This window comes from Centroberyx gerrardi, chromosome 1 (genome assembly GCF_048128805.1).
Source record: "Centroberyx gerrardi isolate f3 chromosome 1, fCenGer3.hap1.cur.20231027, whole genome shotgun sequence".
In the NCBI taxonomy this organism is placed as follows: domain Eukaryota; kingdom Metazoa; phylum Chordata; class Actinopteri; order Beryciformes; family Berycidae; genus Centroberyx; species Centroberyx gerrardi.
Genome location: NC_135997.1, coordinates 28,287,052 through 28,307,248, shown reverse-complemented (window position 1 = coordinate 28,307,248; position 20,197 = coordinate 28,287,052). Strand labels below are relative to the sequence as shown.

At 41.0% G+C, this 20,197-nt stretch overlaps 1 protein-coding gene across 1 annotated transcript; it reads right to left on the bottom strand.

The window, feature by feature from the left end:
* Positions 1-359: 359 nt before the first annotated feature.
* Positions 360-20,157, bottom strand: LOC139910158 (aminopeptidase N-like). The gene is made up of 21 exons (XM_071897383.2): positions 19,984-20,157; positions 13,761-14,512; positions 13,366-13,508; positions 12,647-12,786; positions 12,197-12,323; positions 10,803-10,957; positions 10,150-10,263; positions 9,786-9,929; positions 9,156-9,221; positions 8,382-8,447; positions 8,071-8,246; positions 7,646-7,722; positions 7,290-7,423; positions 5,973-6,028; positions 5,724-5,871; positions 4,706-4,797; positions 4,404-4,514; positions 4,059-4,226; positions 3,062-3,202; positions 2,104-2,185; positions 360-1,934 (listed from the first exon to the last, which is right to left on the bottom strand). The coding sequence occupies exons 2-21, from the start codon at positions 14,381-14,383 to the stop codon at positions 1,782-1,784; spliced, it is 2,916 nt and encodes a 971-aa protein (XP_071753484.2). The 5' UTR covers positions 14,384-14,512; positions 19,984-20,157; the 3' UTR covers positions 360-1,781.
* Between the last annotated feature and the right edge of the window lie 40 nt (positions 20,158-20,197).

The following is a 20,197-nucleotide window of genomic DNA, read 5'->3' as shown; positions in this document are numbered from 1 at the left end:
ACAATGAAAATAACTTCTGGAACCCTGAAAAGGATTTTTGAAACTTTAAATGTAACGTCCTTGTAAATTTCATTAGCGTTTTTCAACATTTTCAACTATATACAGGTCACATTTTAAAATGGAATTAACCCTAAAAGTCAGTAAAAAGTCAGTGAAGCTCCACATCAGTTCATGTTGTCACTTGCCCATAACAAAACACTTCCATAGAGAATGAACTGGAGCAGGTGGAGCAGGTGACAGTACTATAGAGTATATCTGGGTACATTTTCCAGTTTAGAACTTGATTGCATGACAGGAGCAATTTCCAAAGTAAGTAGTCTCACACACACACAGGAACATGAACAACAGGGAGATCGCAGTCTAGGTACAGTCTTTTATTTTTCCCTTTCAGAAGCCATCATACGTTTAAAACAATAAACACAAACAGATTCTGACAGCATTCATCAGGGTGATCACAGCTTCTTCAGCTGAACAGAGACCAGGGATTAGATTCTGTATAGTTAAAGGTATTCAGCCGGTACCACTTGTATCATCAGCCTGACAAACACTCACCCCCCCCTCCCAGCTCACCACAATGACTATAGTACAAAAATAATTTTCTTTGGAGTGCTGGGGGCTGTAGCTGTATTCTGGTTTGAGAAGCGTTCATATTAGTTCAAATGCCCACTAGGGTGATCCAAGCTGAGAGGCTGTGCGTTAGATACTGTTATCACTTACAAAGACATCATCTGAAGCTTTCAATTCCTTTCAGATGACAGCATGGAGAGGATGCTATGTATTTAACGATGTTACTTCTGTGGTTAATGTCAAGCGGGTACAAAATCTGTATGTATGGCTTAAATAGGACAGAGACACTTCATACAAGAACTAAAATCATCATACAGTCGTGTCATACAGTGCAACGCGGAAACATACACATCTCATGGCGAATAATGAAACGATAAACAAATTGAAACCTAATAAAAATCAAATAGTACCACTTCATTCAATTGCAGGGCAAAATGATTCTCCATGTACAGATATCCAGCGTTGAGAATAATATCCTGACTTCATGTGTGGAAGGAGCTACAGGAAATATTCCTTTACTGCACCTGTAGCAGCTGTACACCTGCTGTAGCTGGAGAGTGAGAAAACACTGGCTATCTGCTGAGCAATAACACACATTTGCATTCAACGCACATTTGCATACACACAGATGAACACGCACACACGCACGCACACGCAATCTTGACATGACAGTTCAACTGAATGTACGTCATTTGCATGAAAGGCAATTAATCAGAAACTTCCCATCATGCTTAGGGTGTGGCGTCCCTCCAATAGAGTTCAGTCACTTGGAGAATCAATCCTAAGGCACATTAAAGCTGTTTTGGCTCATGGTGGAATTCAGTGAATCCATCATAGTAAGTAGCGTTGAATGATGTAAATTATATGATGATAGGGTCTTTCAAGGGGAAAGGGCATAAATGAATGCTTTTCTGAAAGTAGAATTGATTTTGGTTTATATTGGTGCTGGTTTGCCTTATGATGATCACTGACTAGAGGTCATAGCTCACCATCCTTTTTATTGACCACTACATCATTGATGTAGAGGAGAGATATGTGTGGTGTACTGTCCATCACGTCTTGCGCTGTCCCTTTGCACTGAAGTTGAGGTCGTCAGTTGTCAATATGTCTCTGCAGCCGTGTCACCGAGACAAAGAGCTGGATTAAAATGATTCTCGTTTATTATTGATCCCTGACTGAACCACGGAGAGTAACGTTTTGGTTTGGATGCGGTCTCATGTGGACTCCTCAGTGAACCACTTCAGCACATGGGCTTTGTTCTCTGCCACCCATTTGATGTTGGCTGTGGTCTTCTCTATAGCCTGCTCCAGGGCCAAGGTCGCCGAGCCAAAACCAACATGGAGGTTGTCTTCTTTGAATTGCTTTAGCTGGAGAGAGAGAGAGAGAGAGAGAGAGAGGGAGGGAGGGAGGGAGGGAGAGAGAAACAAATAAGAGACAGACAGACTTTCTGTATTTGGCATCTTTCTTTTCTTCTGAATAACCTCATGAGATTACAGTGTGTGTCTCAGTGTGTTTGCGGCCCTGTGGGCTGCATACCTGCTGCAGCTCAAACTCTGTGGAGAATCTTGTCGTGATCCCGTTGATGAGATTAGAGAAGGAAAAGGATCCTCTTCCGTACCTGACAGACAGACAGAGAAGGAAGCAGTTCATTTTAAAGATGGATTTTCTTACTACTTATTTGTTTCTCGCTAAACAAGTTGACGAAGGGCAACCACAATTTTCAAGCTTTTAATCATCAATAAACAATAACTTAACGGCCTCTCTAATTAGCTCTTATTTTAATTTATTTTCCTAGCACTTTTCTCTTACATGAATATTCTGTGGTCACAGGATCATTGTCAGGGCTCTGTGGCTCTGACCATTGACCTCCTCCTTACTATTACTTGCTAGTAATGATGGTGACCTACAGTCGAATATGAAGCTTATTCTACTGTTGACCTCATTGCACAGCATGTCTTTCTGAATAAGAGCATCTGCTAAATGACTTAAATGTCAATGTAAAACGTAAACTCTGCAAATAGAGTCTGGTAGTGCTCTGCAAATAAATAAAAAGACAGACTGGGTGAAGTATAAAGGGCTCCAAAACTTGGTGAGTGAGTGATGTGTATTTTTATCAACAAGTTGCGACATGCCTTCGTCGTCATCACCATCTGGTCGTCATCATCAATGTGGTCACTGATTCATTTCGCAACAATGTTGCTATTTTTGCAGTTCTAGTTAATACTAACTATCGCAGGGAGGGGCTGAAAAAGTGCTTGCATGCGTAGAAAATCTTCCCCGGCTAAGTAATGGAAAAATAGCAGGCTGTGCACTAGGCAAAGTTATCACTTTAGTTAAAGACCTTTACCCAGAAATCCTCAGCATTTTCCACTTTTACACTCAGTTGAGGGCTGCTGTGGATGCTATGTATTAAATGTTGCTCCTTCATTAATTCATTTTTTTGAGAGTGCTGACTATTTTTCCAGCTAATTAGGAAATCGGGCCCAGGTCTTACTGTTGGAAAATGTAGCTCCATTTTGCCCTGACGAAGTTCCAGGCCAGCGGCATCCCCACCACGTTCCTGGCCACGGCCTGGATGGTGGAGGTGACGTCCTGCTTCCGGATCCTAGTTGGGTCCAGGGTGTACTCCAAATACCTGGGTAAGCCAAGACATTTCTATATTAAGAGTTCATTTCCAAAATGCCCTTTTCATATATCCGTATTGGAAAAGAATCATTACCTGAGGATCATCATTCAATATATTTAAAATCTAGGGGATCCAGTCTCTAAAAAGGGTCATAGTTTTGTTAAACGTGGATTTAAGTTACCTATTATCCTATAAAAAACTTTGGAACAAAACGTTTCATATAAAGGTTTTCATTCAAATTGACTTGCACTGTCTTTAATCAACCCAATCAGTGCATTTGAAAGGTATTCTGAATCATAGCCTGTTCTATATTCAACAGGTAACAGTTTCATTTATCAACTGAAACCAGTGCATCTTTGTAAAAATAATAACAATAATTGTGCAAAAGATGCCTATTGATTTGATCTGGGTTGGTCAATTTAACAACCCAGATACGGGGAATCCCCATCTACAACCAAACACAACAACCTCTGCTTAACCATTAAATGGCTAACGCACCAACCCAGATTGCTGAAAATCAAACACATCACCCATTCACTGTTCTATGCTACAACCAAACTTGCATTATTCACACCATGCATGACAAGCCAACAACCTGTTGTGTCGAAGATCTAGAAGTTCATTCACACTAATAAAATGTTTATTTCATTAATTAGATGCTGCTCAATAAAGAACTGACATGATTTGTCATTTTTCTCAAGTGCTTTAATCTGTAATTTGGTTTGATAGAGTACAGGTATAGAGGAGTGACGTAATTTGTTCGATGTTGTTCGACTGACTAACCTGAATTTACCTCTTCCCCAAGGTGCCATGGGAAAAAAAACCCACCACTGGTTCTTCCCAGGTGTGTGGATGATGTGCCTACCTGTTCAAAAGCCAGGGAGCTTTGGCACAGGCCATGGCCGACCTGAGTCTGGCGGCTTCAGTTGCCACCGTGGCGTTCTTGAACATTCTCCAGGCAAAGTCCCATTCCTGCACGCCGCCGGAGGCTATGGCATTGCAGTACACTGTGGTCTTCAGGTTGGGATGGATCCTGCTCAACACCATGTCAAACATCAATCAGAAAATCAATAACAAATGTCAGTTTCAATGGGTAGCGAGCTGAATTGAAGCTCATTTTGCTGTTGACCTCAATGGTCACCCTGGATAAGAGTTTCAGCTAAAACAATTTATAAAAGGGGAGTGTTGAGTTAAACTCCAGTGTGCTTACGGGTTGTGGCCTGGGTTTTCCATCCACTGTCTGAACCAGCCTTTGGTCAGCTCCCTGCAGCCCTCCACGCCCATACTGCAGGCCATTCCAATAGCATTGATCTGGTTATATCTGAGAAGGGAGATACAGGAGGAAATATGGAACAATTTACAATATAGTATAACAATATTGCATGTGGAAAATGTAATATCGGACTAATTTTAGACTGTATTAAATCAAATTATATCTCAAAGAAAAGTCATCAGGTGGCAAGTCACCTGCTCTTTCATAAAAAATAAATTTTCTGGTGTAAAATGTCTTACTGGTCGTTGTGTCCCGGTGGTACTTTGGTCCAATTAGCTGTTAGCGTCTTGAAGTGCTCAAAAAGAGGTCGGACTTGTTTCTTGAAGTATGCCTAAAACAAAAAAAATATCTGCAATAGTTTTGGTGTCCAGTCTTTTTATACTTCCCCTTATAAAGTTTAGTCTTTAGTCTTTTGGAAACTTTTACGCCTATAGCATTGTTATTGATTTGTATTGATTTAATGTTTTGTTAGTATGTTTGTTTTTCTATACAGTACTTTATGAAGCAACTTTGTGAAGAAAAGTACTATAGAAAAGTGAGTATATTACTGTTATTATTATTATTATTATTATTATTATTATTATTATCATTAGTAGTAGTAGTAGTAGTAGTAGTAGTAGTGGTAGTTTTATTAGCAGTAAGGCAAGGCAAGGCAAACTTTATTTATATAGTACATTTCATACATAAGGCTAATACAATGTGCTTCACATAAAACAGAAAAAAGACATACACACTCCACAACTATTTAAAATGACATTAAAAAAGAAAGAAAGAAAGATATTGAGCAGTCACTCTCACACTGGTGACACCTCTGGTCAGCCAGTAGTAGTATATGTAGTGATAGAGATAATAATAGCAATAATAATGGTAATAGTGATATTATAAGTAGTATTAATTTTAATATTACTATGAGTATTAGTATTCATTTTAGTATTAGTAGTGGTGCTGGTGTTGGTATTAGTATTACAGTGTCAGTATCAATAATATCAGTATTAGTATTAGTATTAGCGTTAGTATCAGTATCAGTATCAGTATTAGTATTAGTAGCATTAGTATTGGTACCAGTATCATTATTAGTATCAGTATAAGTATTGGTATCAGTACTGGCATTAATATTAATATTAATAGTGCTATTAGTATTAATATTAGTATCAGTATTACTATTAGCAGTAGTGGTATTGGTTTTAGTATCAGTATCATTATCAGTAACAGTATTGGCCTCAGTATCAGTATCAGTATCAGTGCTGCAGCACTGACCTGTAAAACGCCGTACACCTCAGTGCGGTCGAACATGAAGATGTAGTAGTTGAGGTTTCTCAGCGCTGACTCCCAGGGGACGTAGTCTGTCTCATTGAACAGGAACTTGGTGGTTCTCAGGGCCAACGTTGTATTGATTACTTTGGCTCTACAGAGAAGAACAAATCATTCACATGCTTTACACACACTACCAAGTAGTGGAAGAGGTAATGTGTGAGAGTGTGTTAGTGTGTGAGAAAATGTTTTCACCTGGCCAGGTTGAAGGCATCATCCACGATCTGTGCTCTGTTGATGATTGGTATAGCCTGAAGGAGATGAAGAGGATTAGTGAGCCTCTTACCACTCACACATACCACACACACTCACACACACATTTGATTTATTTGTTTGTTTGCAATACAAACTAGCATTGTATGGTGATATTGATATCGGAGCACAGGAACAGACAGGAGTCGATCTGACCTATATAGTGGTCAATTACGTACATGACAGATCAAATGACAAGACATGGCTCCTGCATGTCTCCATATGCCTGATAGCTGATGTTCGCTAGGTTTTTAACCTTCATTTTTAAAGGGAAGGTTGACTGAGCTCCCTGCTCTTTCTCAGCTCCACATTCAAACAGTTTCAGACATTCACACTGGGAGCTGCCCAGTACAACCACAGTCTTCTACTGTTGGTTACTGAGCAGCTCCACTGGAGCAGGTAGTAGTTTAGTGATTTGCTCAAGGGCACGTCAACAGTAGCTGTTAACGGAGAGCATTTTATATTCACTTTCCTCACTCAGATTTTTCCAGCTGGTCCAGGATTCAAACCGAAATCCTACCAGCGACCTACAGGCCCATCGCACATTAACAAAATTACAAACAAAAAATAGATTAATGCAGAACACAGTGAGGTCAAACACCACCTGACCAGGGTCAAAACAACACACACACAAATAACCAAACACATCTGGTGGCTTCGCTATCTGTATATAACTCACAACCACACACAAACTTGGAGCAAACAGAGCAGCTGCTGACTCAGCAAAAACTCAGGATACATTTTTTTTTTCATTATTATCATGCATACAATCAGGCTGGCTGCAGGTTTCAGAAAGCCAAATTGAATGCTACCTGGAATTGAATTTAAGACCAATGTAAAATCCAAAATAAAGAAACAAAGCTGGCAAAGCCAGCATATTACTGATTTAACATAACTAATGAAAGCTCTGAAACTATAAATGAGCAGAATAAGATAAACGACAATAGGAAAAGATTTGTTAAGAGACATGAAGTCCAATTGTGTTTAGTAAAGCAGGTAGGATGCATACTGTACTACTAACCCTGTTCTGTATTAATCTAAGAGTGGAGATGAAGCGCAAAGAAACCTGTCAATACAAACAACCTCTAATATGGATTGAAAACATTGTAATACTTTTTAAAACCTTAAATTTAGATAATTTAAGACTTTTTCTGACATTTTAAGGGCTCACAGATACCCTCAAAATTCATGTAATATTCTTGCATTTACATTGTAATTAAAGACATTAGCATTAGACAGGTGAGGAGGTGAGTGACTCACCTGGTGGTTGGTGTTGAGCAGGTGGAGGAGACGCTCCCAGTTATCAGGGTCATAGTTCACCCTGAAGTATCCAGACACATTGGTGTTGGCCAGCACCCAGTCCTCTCCTGATGCTCTCATCGGACTGTGGGTGTCTGGTAAAAACATCATACCCTGTGTATTAATAAATTGCACTGTCCTGTCATCCATGTTTCTGTGTCTACAATACATGTCAAGTTTGTACAGTAGTTAACATAATTACAGATTACAGAATGATCTTGCTGGTGAAATCATCAGTAATAATGGAGGCTCACATCAGTGACAGACCAGCACTGGTTTAAATCCCCGGACCACAGCGGGGGTTAACATGACTGTACCTGTGTTTTGAAGGAGCCAGTACTGCTCCTGCTCCACGCCTCTCTTCATCCATTTAATTGGCACAAACCAGGTGTAACTGGACAGAAACACAGAAAAAGACAGATGAGTAAATGTAAAAGTTGAATGGTGATGCTGGTTTTAACAAGCATACATTTTATATATACTATATCTAGGGTTTAATTCCAAAACATTATACATCCATTTTGGCAAGACTTTGCTTCAGTCAGGACTTTGAACCCACCACTGATGCAGAGGTCTGAAGACGCCTCATAACAGCAAGCCACAGTGTGTTTGCTTTCATGCCAGCTATCGCTTTGTGAAAGTAGGGGTCAGTTTTCCCAAATGGAAGATATCGTTTTTGGAATGAAACTCTTCATATATCCTGTACATGGAACTTACAGGATAAGGTAAAACTGATTCCTACTTGAACTGAGAGGGCTGGTCCACTACAGATTCTGGGTCCAGCAGGAAGTGTTTCTGGGTGATACCTCCTGTCCGGGTGTCGATGGTCACCACTGGGAACCCCATCTGGAGAGTCCAGCGGTTCATGATGTCGTGGATGGTGTGTGGAAGATGCATACCTGGTGTGTTTTCTACTGCCTGGCAACAGACAGACGGCAGGCATATATGAACATACACACACACACACCAACAGCATTCATATTCCTTATAAAATAATGAACTGAGTCGCTGTTGAAAGTTGTGTCTGTTAAGTTTGTTTGTCATCAAACCAACCTGTTGGAGATGGTCCCATAGATCTGTATACACCGTGTTGCTGAAGGCAAACTTATTCAGGTAAGACTGAGGAGAGAAAGTAGTGAGAAACACCAGGCCAGCCATCAGTAACAGTGATAGGGAATGCATACAATATACATTTTATTCGTAAATGAAAAGTAGTTCCTGACTGACGAAAGCGGCACTTTTTAAAATCAATGCACATGCTCAGAAAGCCCTCAACCTGAACGGTTGGGTCTGTTTAGTTCGGAAGTCTTGCCTTATGTAGCACTTCAACTACACTGAAAGTAGTCCATGGAGTAAGCTAGATTTATCATTCCACAATTCGTCCCACCTCCTGAGCTACCGATAAACAACAAGCTAGTTTGGTCTCTGCTACGCTGCTGTTTTCAAACATTAGGATAATTATGTAAAATATAAAAGGAAAAAACTAAAAGCAACAGCAATTTCATAAGGGAGAGAAGCCAATCTGGAAATTGAGACTAACTTTCACCAACACCAGAGGAATCATTTAAGCATTATTTCTCATGTATTTAAAATAACACTCTGAAATAACTTTTATCTAAAAGGTTTCAGGGGAATGCATTTCATACACACATACACACAACAGGTAGGCAAGCAGCAGACAGATAGTCAGTGACCATCTGACGCATTTAGCATTTTTGGTCATACCCACACAGACCATCACCACCACAAGTGCACACACACAACTTACACACCACAGTAGCAGTCATATAGTAATAGAGTGATGATGTCTTCAGAGTTAATACTCACACTGAGTCCTCTGGCAAACACAGGCTCAGTCAGGAACTCAGACAGCATCATCAGCACCGCTGCCCCCTGGGAACAGCACAAACACACAGAAACTCATTAGTCTGAACTTCTCATCAGAGCAAAGAATCTTGCATTCAATCCAAGGCTGATATTAAATTTTTTTGGCCTGTTGATACATATGCTTAGAATAGAAATTAAAACATTTTGTATTGCGGTGGTTCTCAAAACTGATTTTTGGGCATTGAGAGATGATGGAATGTGAAAATCATATATTTGCATTGTATAAATGTATTTTCATGATTTTAATTATTGTCTGAAAATGGAAAATAGAAATCATCATTTTGATTCAAAGTGCTCCATTCTCACAAGGAGGCATTGCCTTGTTTTGGGGGGTTGCCTGCCACCAAGGTTGAGAGCCAGTGTTGTATTGTGTAAGAGCAACTTATTGAAAAAAATGTGACAGTTGTGATGGTTCATCAGATGAAGTAAATCATGAAGATTACTTACTCCCCAAAGTAAATGAAGAGTTCTGTTGCAAAATGATATGTATATAATATATATATATGGGGGAAACATCATTGATAAGATCCAGTATCAGATCCTGTATGAAACCCTAGCAGAGGATCAGACCTTGCTGTAGGAGATGGTGTTGAACATCTCGCTGATCTGGGCAGGATCATTGACCTCCTCCTCTCGGCGGGACAGTGGGTGGGAGGAGGCCAGGGCGTCCACAGCAAACACCTTGTGGACTTCATAGAGAATGATCTGCTCTTTCTGTAGCCGAGCAGAGAGATGAGTAAGAACCAGCCAGCTAAACCAACATGTCAGTACAGGCTACTGCCACACTGCCAGAGGAAATATGATTACGAAACCCCCTGCCTCTCTCATACTACACAGGGTCCATCATGAACATAAAGATTGAAACATACATGTTTTATTAGGTGTGTGTAGACTCGCTGTGACAGTCTCTTAAAGGTACAGCCATTATTCTTACAATGTCCCAGGTGGGCTCGGCATGGTTAGCTCCCAGGTATTCCACATAGGAGGCGAAGCCCTCGTTTAACCACAGGTCATTCCACCACCTCAGAGTCACCAAGTTCCCAAACCACTGGAGAACACAACACACCCAGAGACAGGTAAGGAAACACACCAGGAGACAGGCAGGGAAACCAGTCACATTTCGCTGGGGCGGAGCCTGGCATCGGTGCTCACTTTTTTTTGCTGCCATAGGAACAAGAAGGCAGCTGCTACAGTTAGCTAGCTAGCAAAACAAAACTTTACAAAGGTGAGGTTTAAACAATGTGCAGCGGCCGTTATTACCCCCCACAGAGTTTTCATCCAGTTTCATCTTGTTCATTTAATTTACCCATAGAGTGTGTATTAACTCAAATTTACTCTGAGAAGTTGCTAGTGTTGTAGCTAAGCTAGCGATGTAAACTTGTCTCAATGTTAACTTCAAACGAGCAAAAGCTGTGGAGGAAGCACATTTGGTATGTAGCCTACCCTTTTTGCTTTTTCTAGAGAGTATTTAAACTTGTAGCTACAGGTCTTACCACCTCTAAATTGCGTTAGTGTGCCACCACATGCCATGTGGTGATGTCATACAGGATGTGATGTCAGTGGTTTGACAGAAATGTGGTAGCTCACCATGTGGGCGAGTTCGTGGGAGATGACAGTGACAACCCTCTCTTTGTTTCCAGTGGAGGAGATGATGGGGTCATACAGCAGGGCCGTCTCCCTGTACGTCACCAGGCCCCAGTTCTCCATTGCACCGGCGTTGAAGTCAGGCAGCGCTATCTGATCTGGAGAGGACAAGGACATCAGGAAGTCAAATTCAGGTGCCCGAGAAATGGACCGCTAAGGCTAAAAATGTATGCACTTACAGTATAGGCCTAGCCCCAATGCGATCCATTATCTCTTGGATAGATAGAGCATCACACCACACCATTAAAACATTTGGCAATTTAATGTTGTTTTGCTTATTGCCATTATATACTTTTTTCTGCATCATGAGGGCGTACTGGTAAATTTGGCATACACCTGATCCACCCATCCACCATTCGTTCAAGTTTGTACAAACATGCAGACTTGAATGAGTGCTCCAGTGTTATATTTCAGGTAATCTATATGAGGCGGGACAAGCACTGGCACATGGGAGATTACCTCCTTATATTTCAAATCTGGAGCACTGGGCCCTACCAGACTCGTTCTTCCAACAACATCATGCTTCAGGTTCCTAGCGTCAATTCTGAAACCGCTTTTAGCTCCTGCTTTTGCAAAACCTGTTAAAACTTGAAACACCGATACCTGTGAGTCTGTTCAGTGGTCTCATCTAGTCTCAAGAGGTATCTAACTGTACCTGTTTTAAATAGCCTGTTGATACCTGTTCTTTACCTTCGACTTTGATTGTGTTTGCACTGTGTTGTGTATATTTGCATGTATGCCTCCTAAGTTTCTGTGGATTGTGTATGTATTTGTGACATAATGTGTCTGTTTTTATATATATATATATATATATATATATATATATATATATATATATATATATATATACATACATGTGTGTATTTTACATTCTATTTAGATAATGTTGTTTTTAATTGCTCATTGTAATTCTTGGCACCATTGTCACTGAGAAACCCATCCTCAATGTGTCTCCCAAGATTTAAATAATGGTTGAATGAAAACGGTGCCCAGGTAAAATACAGTAGCTTTGAGAACCATTCTAGGGTCAGAGTAATATTTGTTCCATCTACTGTCTGGGTGCTGTGACTTAGTCTGACCCTTGACCTTGTATTGGTTGCTTGTAATGTTGGTGATCTAGGAATTGAAGCTTATCCTACTGTTGCGATCTTTGGAAGTCTCTCTGCATAAGAATACTAAAAGGTAAATGTGCAAAGCCTGAACACAGTGAACACAAGCTGTAGAACTTCCCAAATGCAAAGCCTGAATGCTAGCACAGTGAGATTATGGAAATGTAATTCATTTTAGTTTTTCATTGGCAAACGTTTGCCAGTGATCTTGATGCAGAGTTATCCTACCTGACTTGGAGAGGGGATACGTTGCGTTGTAGTAGCGCTCATAGAATTTAAGAATGGGTCCTGTAACATTGAGAGCATAGGCACCCTGCCCGTCATCAATGGCTTTTCTTCGAGCCCAAATTCGAACCTGTAAAGAATGTAGAAGCTTTGAGTCAGCACTAACTGAACAAAAAATCCCTTCCTCAGCTCTTATTTTTATTTTTATTTTTTTCTCTCTGATATGATCATTCTGGGGTTACAGAATACTTTACTGTGACCTCTGACCCTTGTCATCCATAATATTCGTTGCTTGAATTGAATTGAATTCTGCTGTTGACCTCATTGCAAGTTACTCTGGATAAGAGAGTCAGCTAAATGTCTAAAATATGAAATGTAATGTTAGAAACTAAAACTGTATTTTGCAGTCAGATTTTAAAATGGTGTAATGCCCTCACAAAACTGCTTTCTTACCATCACATTGTTGTCTTGGGTTGATTCAATGTAAGCGAAGTCGCTGACGATGAACGCCAGCAGATATGTGGACATTCTCTCTGTGGGCTCAAACGTGGTCTTTCTGACAGCAACGCCATCAATGACAGAGTCGGCAACATCTGGAGAGGAAGAGGGAAGAGTTGGACTCAGAGTCTCTGTTAGCATTAACATTTAGTTGTTGATATTCTCATGACATGTTGCCTAAGTTATTTATTATTTAGAGTCAAAATCTTTCTCTCACACACAAACACAGAGGCCTTATATCTCAGAATTTGTGATGTCTTTGTTCTCTCTTGTTCTTTTCTCTATTTGTGCCCTTTGTTGCTGTGTAATGCAATGTTTGCTAAAATTTGACTTGACTTGTCAGGAATTACTCACCCGCAGTACATTAACCACTGCCCACTTCACTGCACTCCTCACTTGAACATTGACTTCAAGCTGACATTCATGAGCTTCGTTTTATTTAACATCTTGTATTATCCACCATTTGTGTACTTTGTGTTGCAATTATTTACTGTATTATCTTCAATATGTGTATTTGTTCTATTCTTATCTTTATCTTATTATTTGCTTCTACATTGACCCGGTTTCCCCACAAAAGTTTCATCTAGTTGAATCTAAGGTAATTTAATCTAATGTAATCTGCTTCCACTGAGTGTAAAAGGAATTAAAAGGGACTCCTTGATTCTGAAACCGACCGATGTCCCTGCTGTTGGACAGAGCCACGGTGTCCCGGTCGTGGATGATGGTGATGTTGAAGACGGCTTTCATTGCTGGCTCGTCAAAGCAGGGGAAGGCTTTCCTGGCGTGCGTCGCCTGCATCTGCGAGGTAGCGACAACTCTGGAAAATGTCCCAATTAAATATTAACACAGAATCAACATTAATCCAACGACACATACTCCAAAGTCCCAACAGGAGGAACAGTGTAACCATGAAAATGAACTGCCTCTAAAGAGGAGAATCACGGTGCACTGTGTAAACATTCACAAGCAAGGCATGTCAGTTTAAAACATATTCTAAAAATTATTATTTTTCTTAGTCTTAGATTTAGTTTTAGTCTTATTCTTTTGCTACGTGTGAAAGGTTGCTTACTTCTTCACACCGTCGTCCATGTATTCGCTCCTATAGAAGCCCTCCAGGTCGTCTGCCAGCTCCCCCTGGAACTCAGTGTAAAGAACGTAGGACCTTCCTACGGCTAGTCTGCCGTTCAGCTGAAGAACCAGATACTCCGTCTTCACCACCAGCCAAGACTTCTGTATGCCGGGCGCGGCCGCTCCGTCCAGGTCACTCAGCTTGGCGTGGTGTCCCTGGAAGGTGGTGAGGTTCAGCTTGTTGGAGTGGATGAGGATGAGGTCGGTTTCCTTCTCGCATCTGAAGACCACCGCCGAGCGTCCGCTGAAGACGTACAGGCCGCCGGCGTCGGGCTCCAGCCGAGGCCACAGGGTCACATTGTAGGAGACGGGGGAGAGGGAGTCGGGGAGTCTGTAGCGCTCCCAGGGCTCCTTAGGGGTGGAGGGGGTGGTGGAGGAGAAGGAGGTGGTAGAGGGTGTAGGCATGGTGGTGCTGCCTGCTGCTCCATCTCCAGGCCTCCTTTGGTTCCTAGCCTTCTCCTGGTCATAGACTACAGACAGAGCTATGATGGTAGCCACAGCGACAGCAGCCAGGACGATCGCTGCCAGGCCCAGGTTTTTACTGATGTAGTAGCCTTTCCCCATGGCCGATAGAGGAGGTCAGAGCAGAAATCTGAGGGATCTCAGTCTGTGTTCTTTTAAGGCAGAAGGTCTCTTCCCTGCTCGGTTAATGGCTGAGCTATTAACATGGCAAAAAACACATTTCCATAACACCTAAGGAGAGATGGAAAGATCGAAAGACCTCAGTCATCCAGTCCGCAGCTCACCAATTCTCAGATTCCTAAATGTCACGTAGTGGTGCACAGTACAATCTAAAGGCCATGTTCCAAATTGTCATTAATGTTTAATTGTTAAAAGCGCCATGTGTAGCAATTTAACATCAATAAATTATTACCACATTGATTTTGAAACATTTGTATAATGACCATAAAACAAAAAAGACACCAACAAGACATTGGCAGCCTCTACAACTGCTGGATTGCTTTAGAACACAAAGAGATACTACAGAACACAACAGGGTGAGGACGTTGTTCTAGAGCAACTGGAGCTAGAATATTCAAAGTTTATGGTAATGGCAGATGGTGGAAGAAGTGAAAGGGCAATGGACAAATCACTTCCAACATGTTTAACCTCTTCAGTAAAGTGAAAGACATGAACCAGGGGGAGGGGACAAATAGCAACATCCTCTTTGCAACGGGGAGAAACTGGGGTTTATGAGAAATGTGGTCTTAAATGAACACTAATATTAACAGTACCACTGGCGAGAGATAGAGGCTACCAATCATCTAATTTGTTAACGGTGATTATACAAAGTATCATAATTAATATGACAATGATATATGTTTAAACATGCTACAAGCAAAACCTTTAAATATTCAAGAAGTGCTTCTCTGGGTATCGCACTGAGGGCCATACAGTATTGTCAGTGTGAGTGACAGTAAGTGTGTCTGGTGCCGTTGCACACGTCAAAGTGCCAATTCTGATCTACTAAACTGTCCGCACAAGCATTTTGTGTGTGGGAATGGGGTAGACATGTGACAGGAAAGTTTTAGTGCATTTGACCCAATTAATATGTCTGCTGAGGAGTGGCAATGGTAGGGCGCACAAATGGAAGAGATTATTGAAATCGATTATTTGTTTTTATTGTATCATTGCTGTTGAGGGGGGCTAAATTATGGATTCTGGCAGTTTTGATTCTCTGGGTTCTGTTTACTTTATTGATATGTTTATACATTGCTTTGCTTGTGAAGTCAGAATGCTGTGGGTTCACTGCGGGGGGCTGTAGTCACTGACTGATCTCAGATCTCCACCTCTGGTTGATAAGCTAGGTTGATCTATGTATTGGTAAGTGTGAGGAAGTCGAAGTGACTCACCTGTTGTCAATTCTCTCATCTAGGTAGGAAGTCTTATCTTAATGAGCGGTGTGTTTGATCTCCATAGAACACTGATGAAAGCATGAACTTTGACGTCTAACATTGACGTTTAACCCTTTGTTTTTTGTTGATGCACTTGCACCCTTGATTTTGTCCCTATGCATTTGTGTTAATGAATTGATTATTTTGGCTAGATGTTTGTCCATTACATTTAATTTGAAAGTCAATTCTGTCACGGTAGTTAAAGGGTGTGTCTAGATTTTTCTAGACACACCGAACATTTAAAGCTAACAGAATAGTGGGGAACAACAGCTAAATCTGTTTTAATAGATAACAGAGAAACTGCCTGAACAATAAGATGCATCCACCAATCAGGAGCATGTGTGTAAGAGATGGTAGCCAATAGGAGACTGAATAGACATGAACATATCTGGATGATTGATATGATGATATATTGCCCCGATAATCTTTAATCCCTGCTGTCCAACGCTTTTTATGTAGTCCAGGCTCATATACTGGAAGAACATAAATGTTCATCATATCTTTGGAAACATTGACACGGAGATTCAATAAAACAAGGTCCATAAATGTTATAATGGATAATCTGCAGTTCCTGCATCTAGCCGGTGTACAGAGAGCAGAAGGCTGGAATTTATTCATAATGAATTCTAAGAAGCTGAGTACTGATATAAGAATGACAGGTCAGGGGAAAAAAACATTCACACTTCCCTATGAAGTAATATTATCAACCAAAGTCAGTAGAATCACGAATCGTCGAGTTGAATCACGGTGTCTCGATAGCTTCAAATGAGTTTGAAAGCAGGAAGCAGGCTTTTAACCGTAGTCATTCCGATGGTTATCATGAACTGACTGCAACATAATTACAGCATCTTCATGTGACTGCACCAAAACTTTCCAGTGACATAATTCTCCCCTTTGAGGGACATAGACTCTATACTTCCCACTCTACATCATCAAAATCTGAATCACTTTAATTTCCGAGATCAATAATTACACAGGAATCAGTGGTAACACCTAACATAGTAGTACAGTGCATACTGAAACTCAGGATAGGCCCTCACGTGAGGGGACAGTGGAAGACATCACATTTACTAGCCTATTTAAAGTTATAACACCCTGACAGTGAAAATGTTTTCCAGTGACATAATCCTCCCTCCCTTTTTATCTGATAGCCTGTATTTCCTCCTGCTCTGCATCATCATATAATCAGCGTTCAGGGAACAGAACAGAAACACCCAGAGTTATCAGTAACTGTGCTGGTTCAGCTGATGTAAGGCCATGTGCCGTGATAATACAGTTCTAAAACACTGCAGTATAGAGCAGGGCTTTCAGGTGACGTAAACCGCCATAGTGGAGGTCCTTAACTCTTGGGCAGCAGTTGTGAACAGCTGCTTGTATATCTAAACGTGCGTCTTGGTTCATTTCTGTGTTATTTTTGACCGGGAAGCGAGCGTTTCACCACTGATGAATCTGAGCAATTTTGTGTTTAGATGACAGCTTATTAGCTAGCTAACATAGTAGCCTCAATTAGTTATCATGCTCTTGTGATACACATCTGATTTGCGCACCAGTTAACCTACAAGACAATATCGTTTTACATAGGCTAAGCAGCTTCTTATGCTAATGAGCTACTGCTCTGATTGGCTGGCCGTTCTGGAAGGCCCGCCCCCTCCTCCTTTGGAGAGAGCAAACTAACAAGAAGACATTAGCATAATGGCTGCCGCTCCAAGACATGCTACATGTTCGAGCCCGACTCAGATCCAGAGTATGAAGACATTTTGGAGGAACAAGCTCAACAGCGCAGGTCACAGCAAGATGTGAAGATGCAAATTTGAATTCCAATGAATTCTAACAATGCAGCCTTTGTATCCCAACAAACTGGACAGTCTGGACAGGTAAACGGTTGGCCAGAAGGGATTTCAGCCTACTCTCTAGTCAGGCAGCAGTAGGCGAGAGCAGTGACAAGACATGCTTAAGACTATTCAAACATTTTATTATGAAGCAGGGACCTGCAGAGCAAAGATCAATGAGCCCTTAAGGCTTTAAAAAAAATTGACATGCAACTTTATCTACTACCGTATCATGTTAGTAGAGAAACTCATGGGATCCCAAACTCACATCGGCTATGTGAGTTTGGGATCCCATAAGGCCTGAACATCTGGATATAATGGACTTGATTAAATCCACCGCAGCCTAAGACCACACAAACTTAAGACATTCTATTCTAAAGGATTGCTCTCTAATATGAAACATACTAGACCCAGTCAGCAGTCTGCGCTTCTGCCAGGCCATGCCAAAAGGAGGAAGGCACCTACAGTTCATTTCTCAACAGGTATTTTCTGCATTTGGAAAATGTTAAGATATCAGTTGAAATACACTAAGTTCCCAGACACTAATTTGCTGCTGTCGTAATGCTCATTTACAAATAATTACTAACTATAATTACTTCCTAAAAATGATTGCGATAATGATCATCTTAAATCATAATCATAACGGAATGTTCCTTCTATAATCGTTGAGCTGTGGTGGGCTGTATTGCTATCAGTCCTTGAGAAAATAAATGTGGAATAAATATAAAAAGAATCATTACATTTTAGCCAAAATGTCCCAATATTAGGTGACCAATGTTTAGAATAAGGCTTGTGTCAGCATAAAAAATAAGTTTTAGTGCAACCTTTTCTTAAATCTGAGTCTTACCACTGACCACCAATGGCTACAAAACACAAAGGTAAACACTGACATGTCCATATGTGTCATTTTATGATGACTAAACTATGACTTGTGACTCCAAAAATAACATCAAATCTTAAAACGGACCACAGCAAAGGTTCTGTTCTAGGTGCGGTGTATACAAATGGTCAAAGTTTAATTATGTCATAGTTGAAACATGATAAAACTGTTGAAATAGTAAATGCGTGAAAACAATAGAATAGAATCAGCATTCCAGTTGGGTAATGGTTTCTAATGTCCTGACTGTCACTTTAGACCAACTTAACATGGGTTCCGAGCAAATGTTTTTCTTGGGGTCCAAAAGTCACATATTTGAAGTGAAGAAATGGCAACAAGAGGACCATGTGACCACCCTGTTGTGTTTGCCATCCTAAAGTAAATTTTATTATGGCTATCATGAAGAAACATTTGATTACTATTACAGACACTCTCATTTTACTTATATCCCTCATTCCCTCTTTTACTCTTTGTTTACCTCTATTCTTTGACCCGATTAGGTTAGGGATCAATGAAGTTCATCCTATCTTAAACACGTGAGGAAACACCTTTTCACAACCTCAACTTGCACATGAACCTGTGGCCTTCACTATCAATGCCATGTGGTAACCATTACCAGCTCAACGCTAGTCAGATAAACTCTGGCTAGTCTGTTAGTGGCCCAGCTGAAGGAGCTGCAGAGTTTACATCCAGCAGATCCCGTGCTGGATGTCGGCTTCCCAGAACAGAAGACAGATGACCGATAAACCTCACATAGAGCCAAGAAGTCCTAATGGTCAGAGTGGGACTGAAGGACAGGATGAATTACTTCCTACTCAATAAAGCAGGAAGCATTTGACAAGCACTCCATTTACAATATGCATACCATTTCAAGGTGCGGTTACTCGTAGATTATTATAAAGGTATTTCATTTTAAACAGATGATATGAAACGGAGAAAGAGAGAGACAGAGAAAGGCAACAGTCATGAACCGGATCTGTGACTTTATAACTTGGCACTGATTCATGCCAACCTATCCCAGACTTTGTTATGCTGTCACTGTTTCCATACACTGTGTTTACAAAACTATAACTCACTGTGGATGTATTCTGTCTAAGCTGCATTCATGCTACAGACCAGTGATAAATCTGTCTCTCTGCCTGACCATTCACTCAACAGTTCCAATTACCCTGGAGTCCTGAGAAAGCCAAGGCTTCGCATGGTAAGCTGCTTTCCAGTTTTAACACCTGGTATTGTCGCAAAAACCAGTGCAGCAAATATAAACCACATTTACTGAAGTCGGTGCTCAATCACAACCCTGAGAACCCCACAGCCACTTCTCTCTGCGGACCCACTTCTGAGAAACCTCCTTTTGTGTAAAAGCAGCAGGGAAATATTGCACCAGCTGGGAAATAACGCTGTAACACACAGGCAACTCCAATGCCTGATACGTTTACATCAACTTTGCCACGGCAAGCTGAAACATACAAAGCATGCAACTTGGCAATTAACCCACTTTTGACGCTGTGTAGTGGATAAACACAAACTTCTCAAATATCAGATAAAGGAGAAAACACTACATACCAAACCCTCTGCAGCTGGATGTCCACTACAGGCACTGTGTTAAGACTGTGCGAGACGTGGAGGTTGAGCTGGAATGATCCTGGCTGATGGGAAACACTCCTTCTCCATCTGTGAGGGCGGAGGTGGGAGGTGGTGAAAGCTACCACAGGTTTTCCTAGAGGAGCGATGTTGGGAGGGGGGGGAAATCCCTCCAGTTCCACAAAAACCTTCCCTG

Coding starts and splice junctions, on each gene's coding strand:
- LOC139910158 (XM_071897383.2), bottom strand. CDS start 14,383: ATGGGGAAAGGCTACTACATCAGTAAAAACCTGGGCCTGGCAGCGATC. Junction 8,247..8,381: donor TATGGGACCATCTCCAACAG/GTTGGTTTGATG, acceptor GTCTGTTGCCAG/GCAGTAGAAAACACACCAGG. Junction 5,872..5,972: donor GATGCCTTCAACCTGGCCAG/GTGAAAACATTT, acceptor TCTTCTCTGTAG/AGCCAAAGTAATCAATACAA.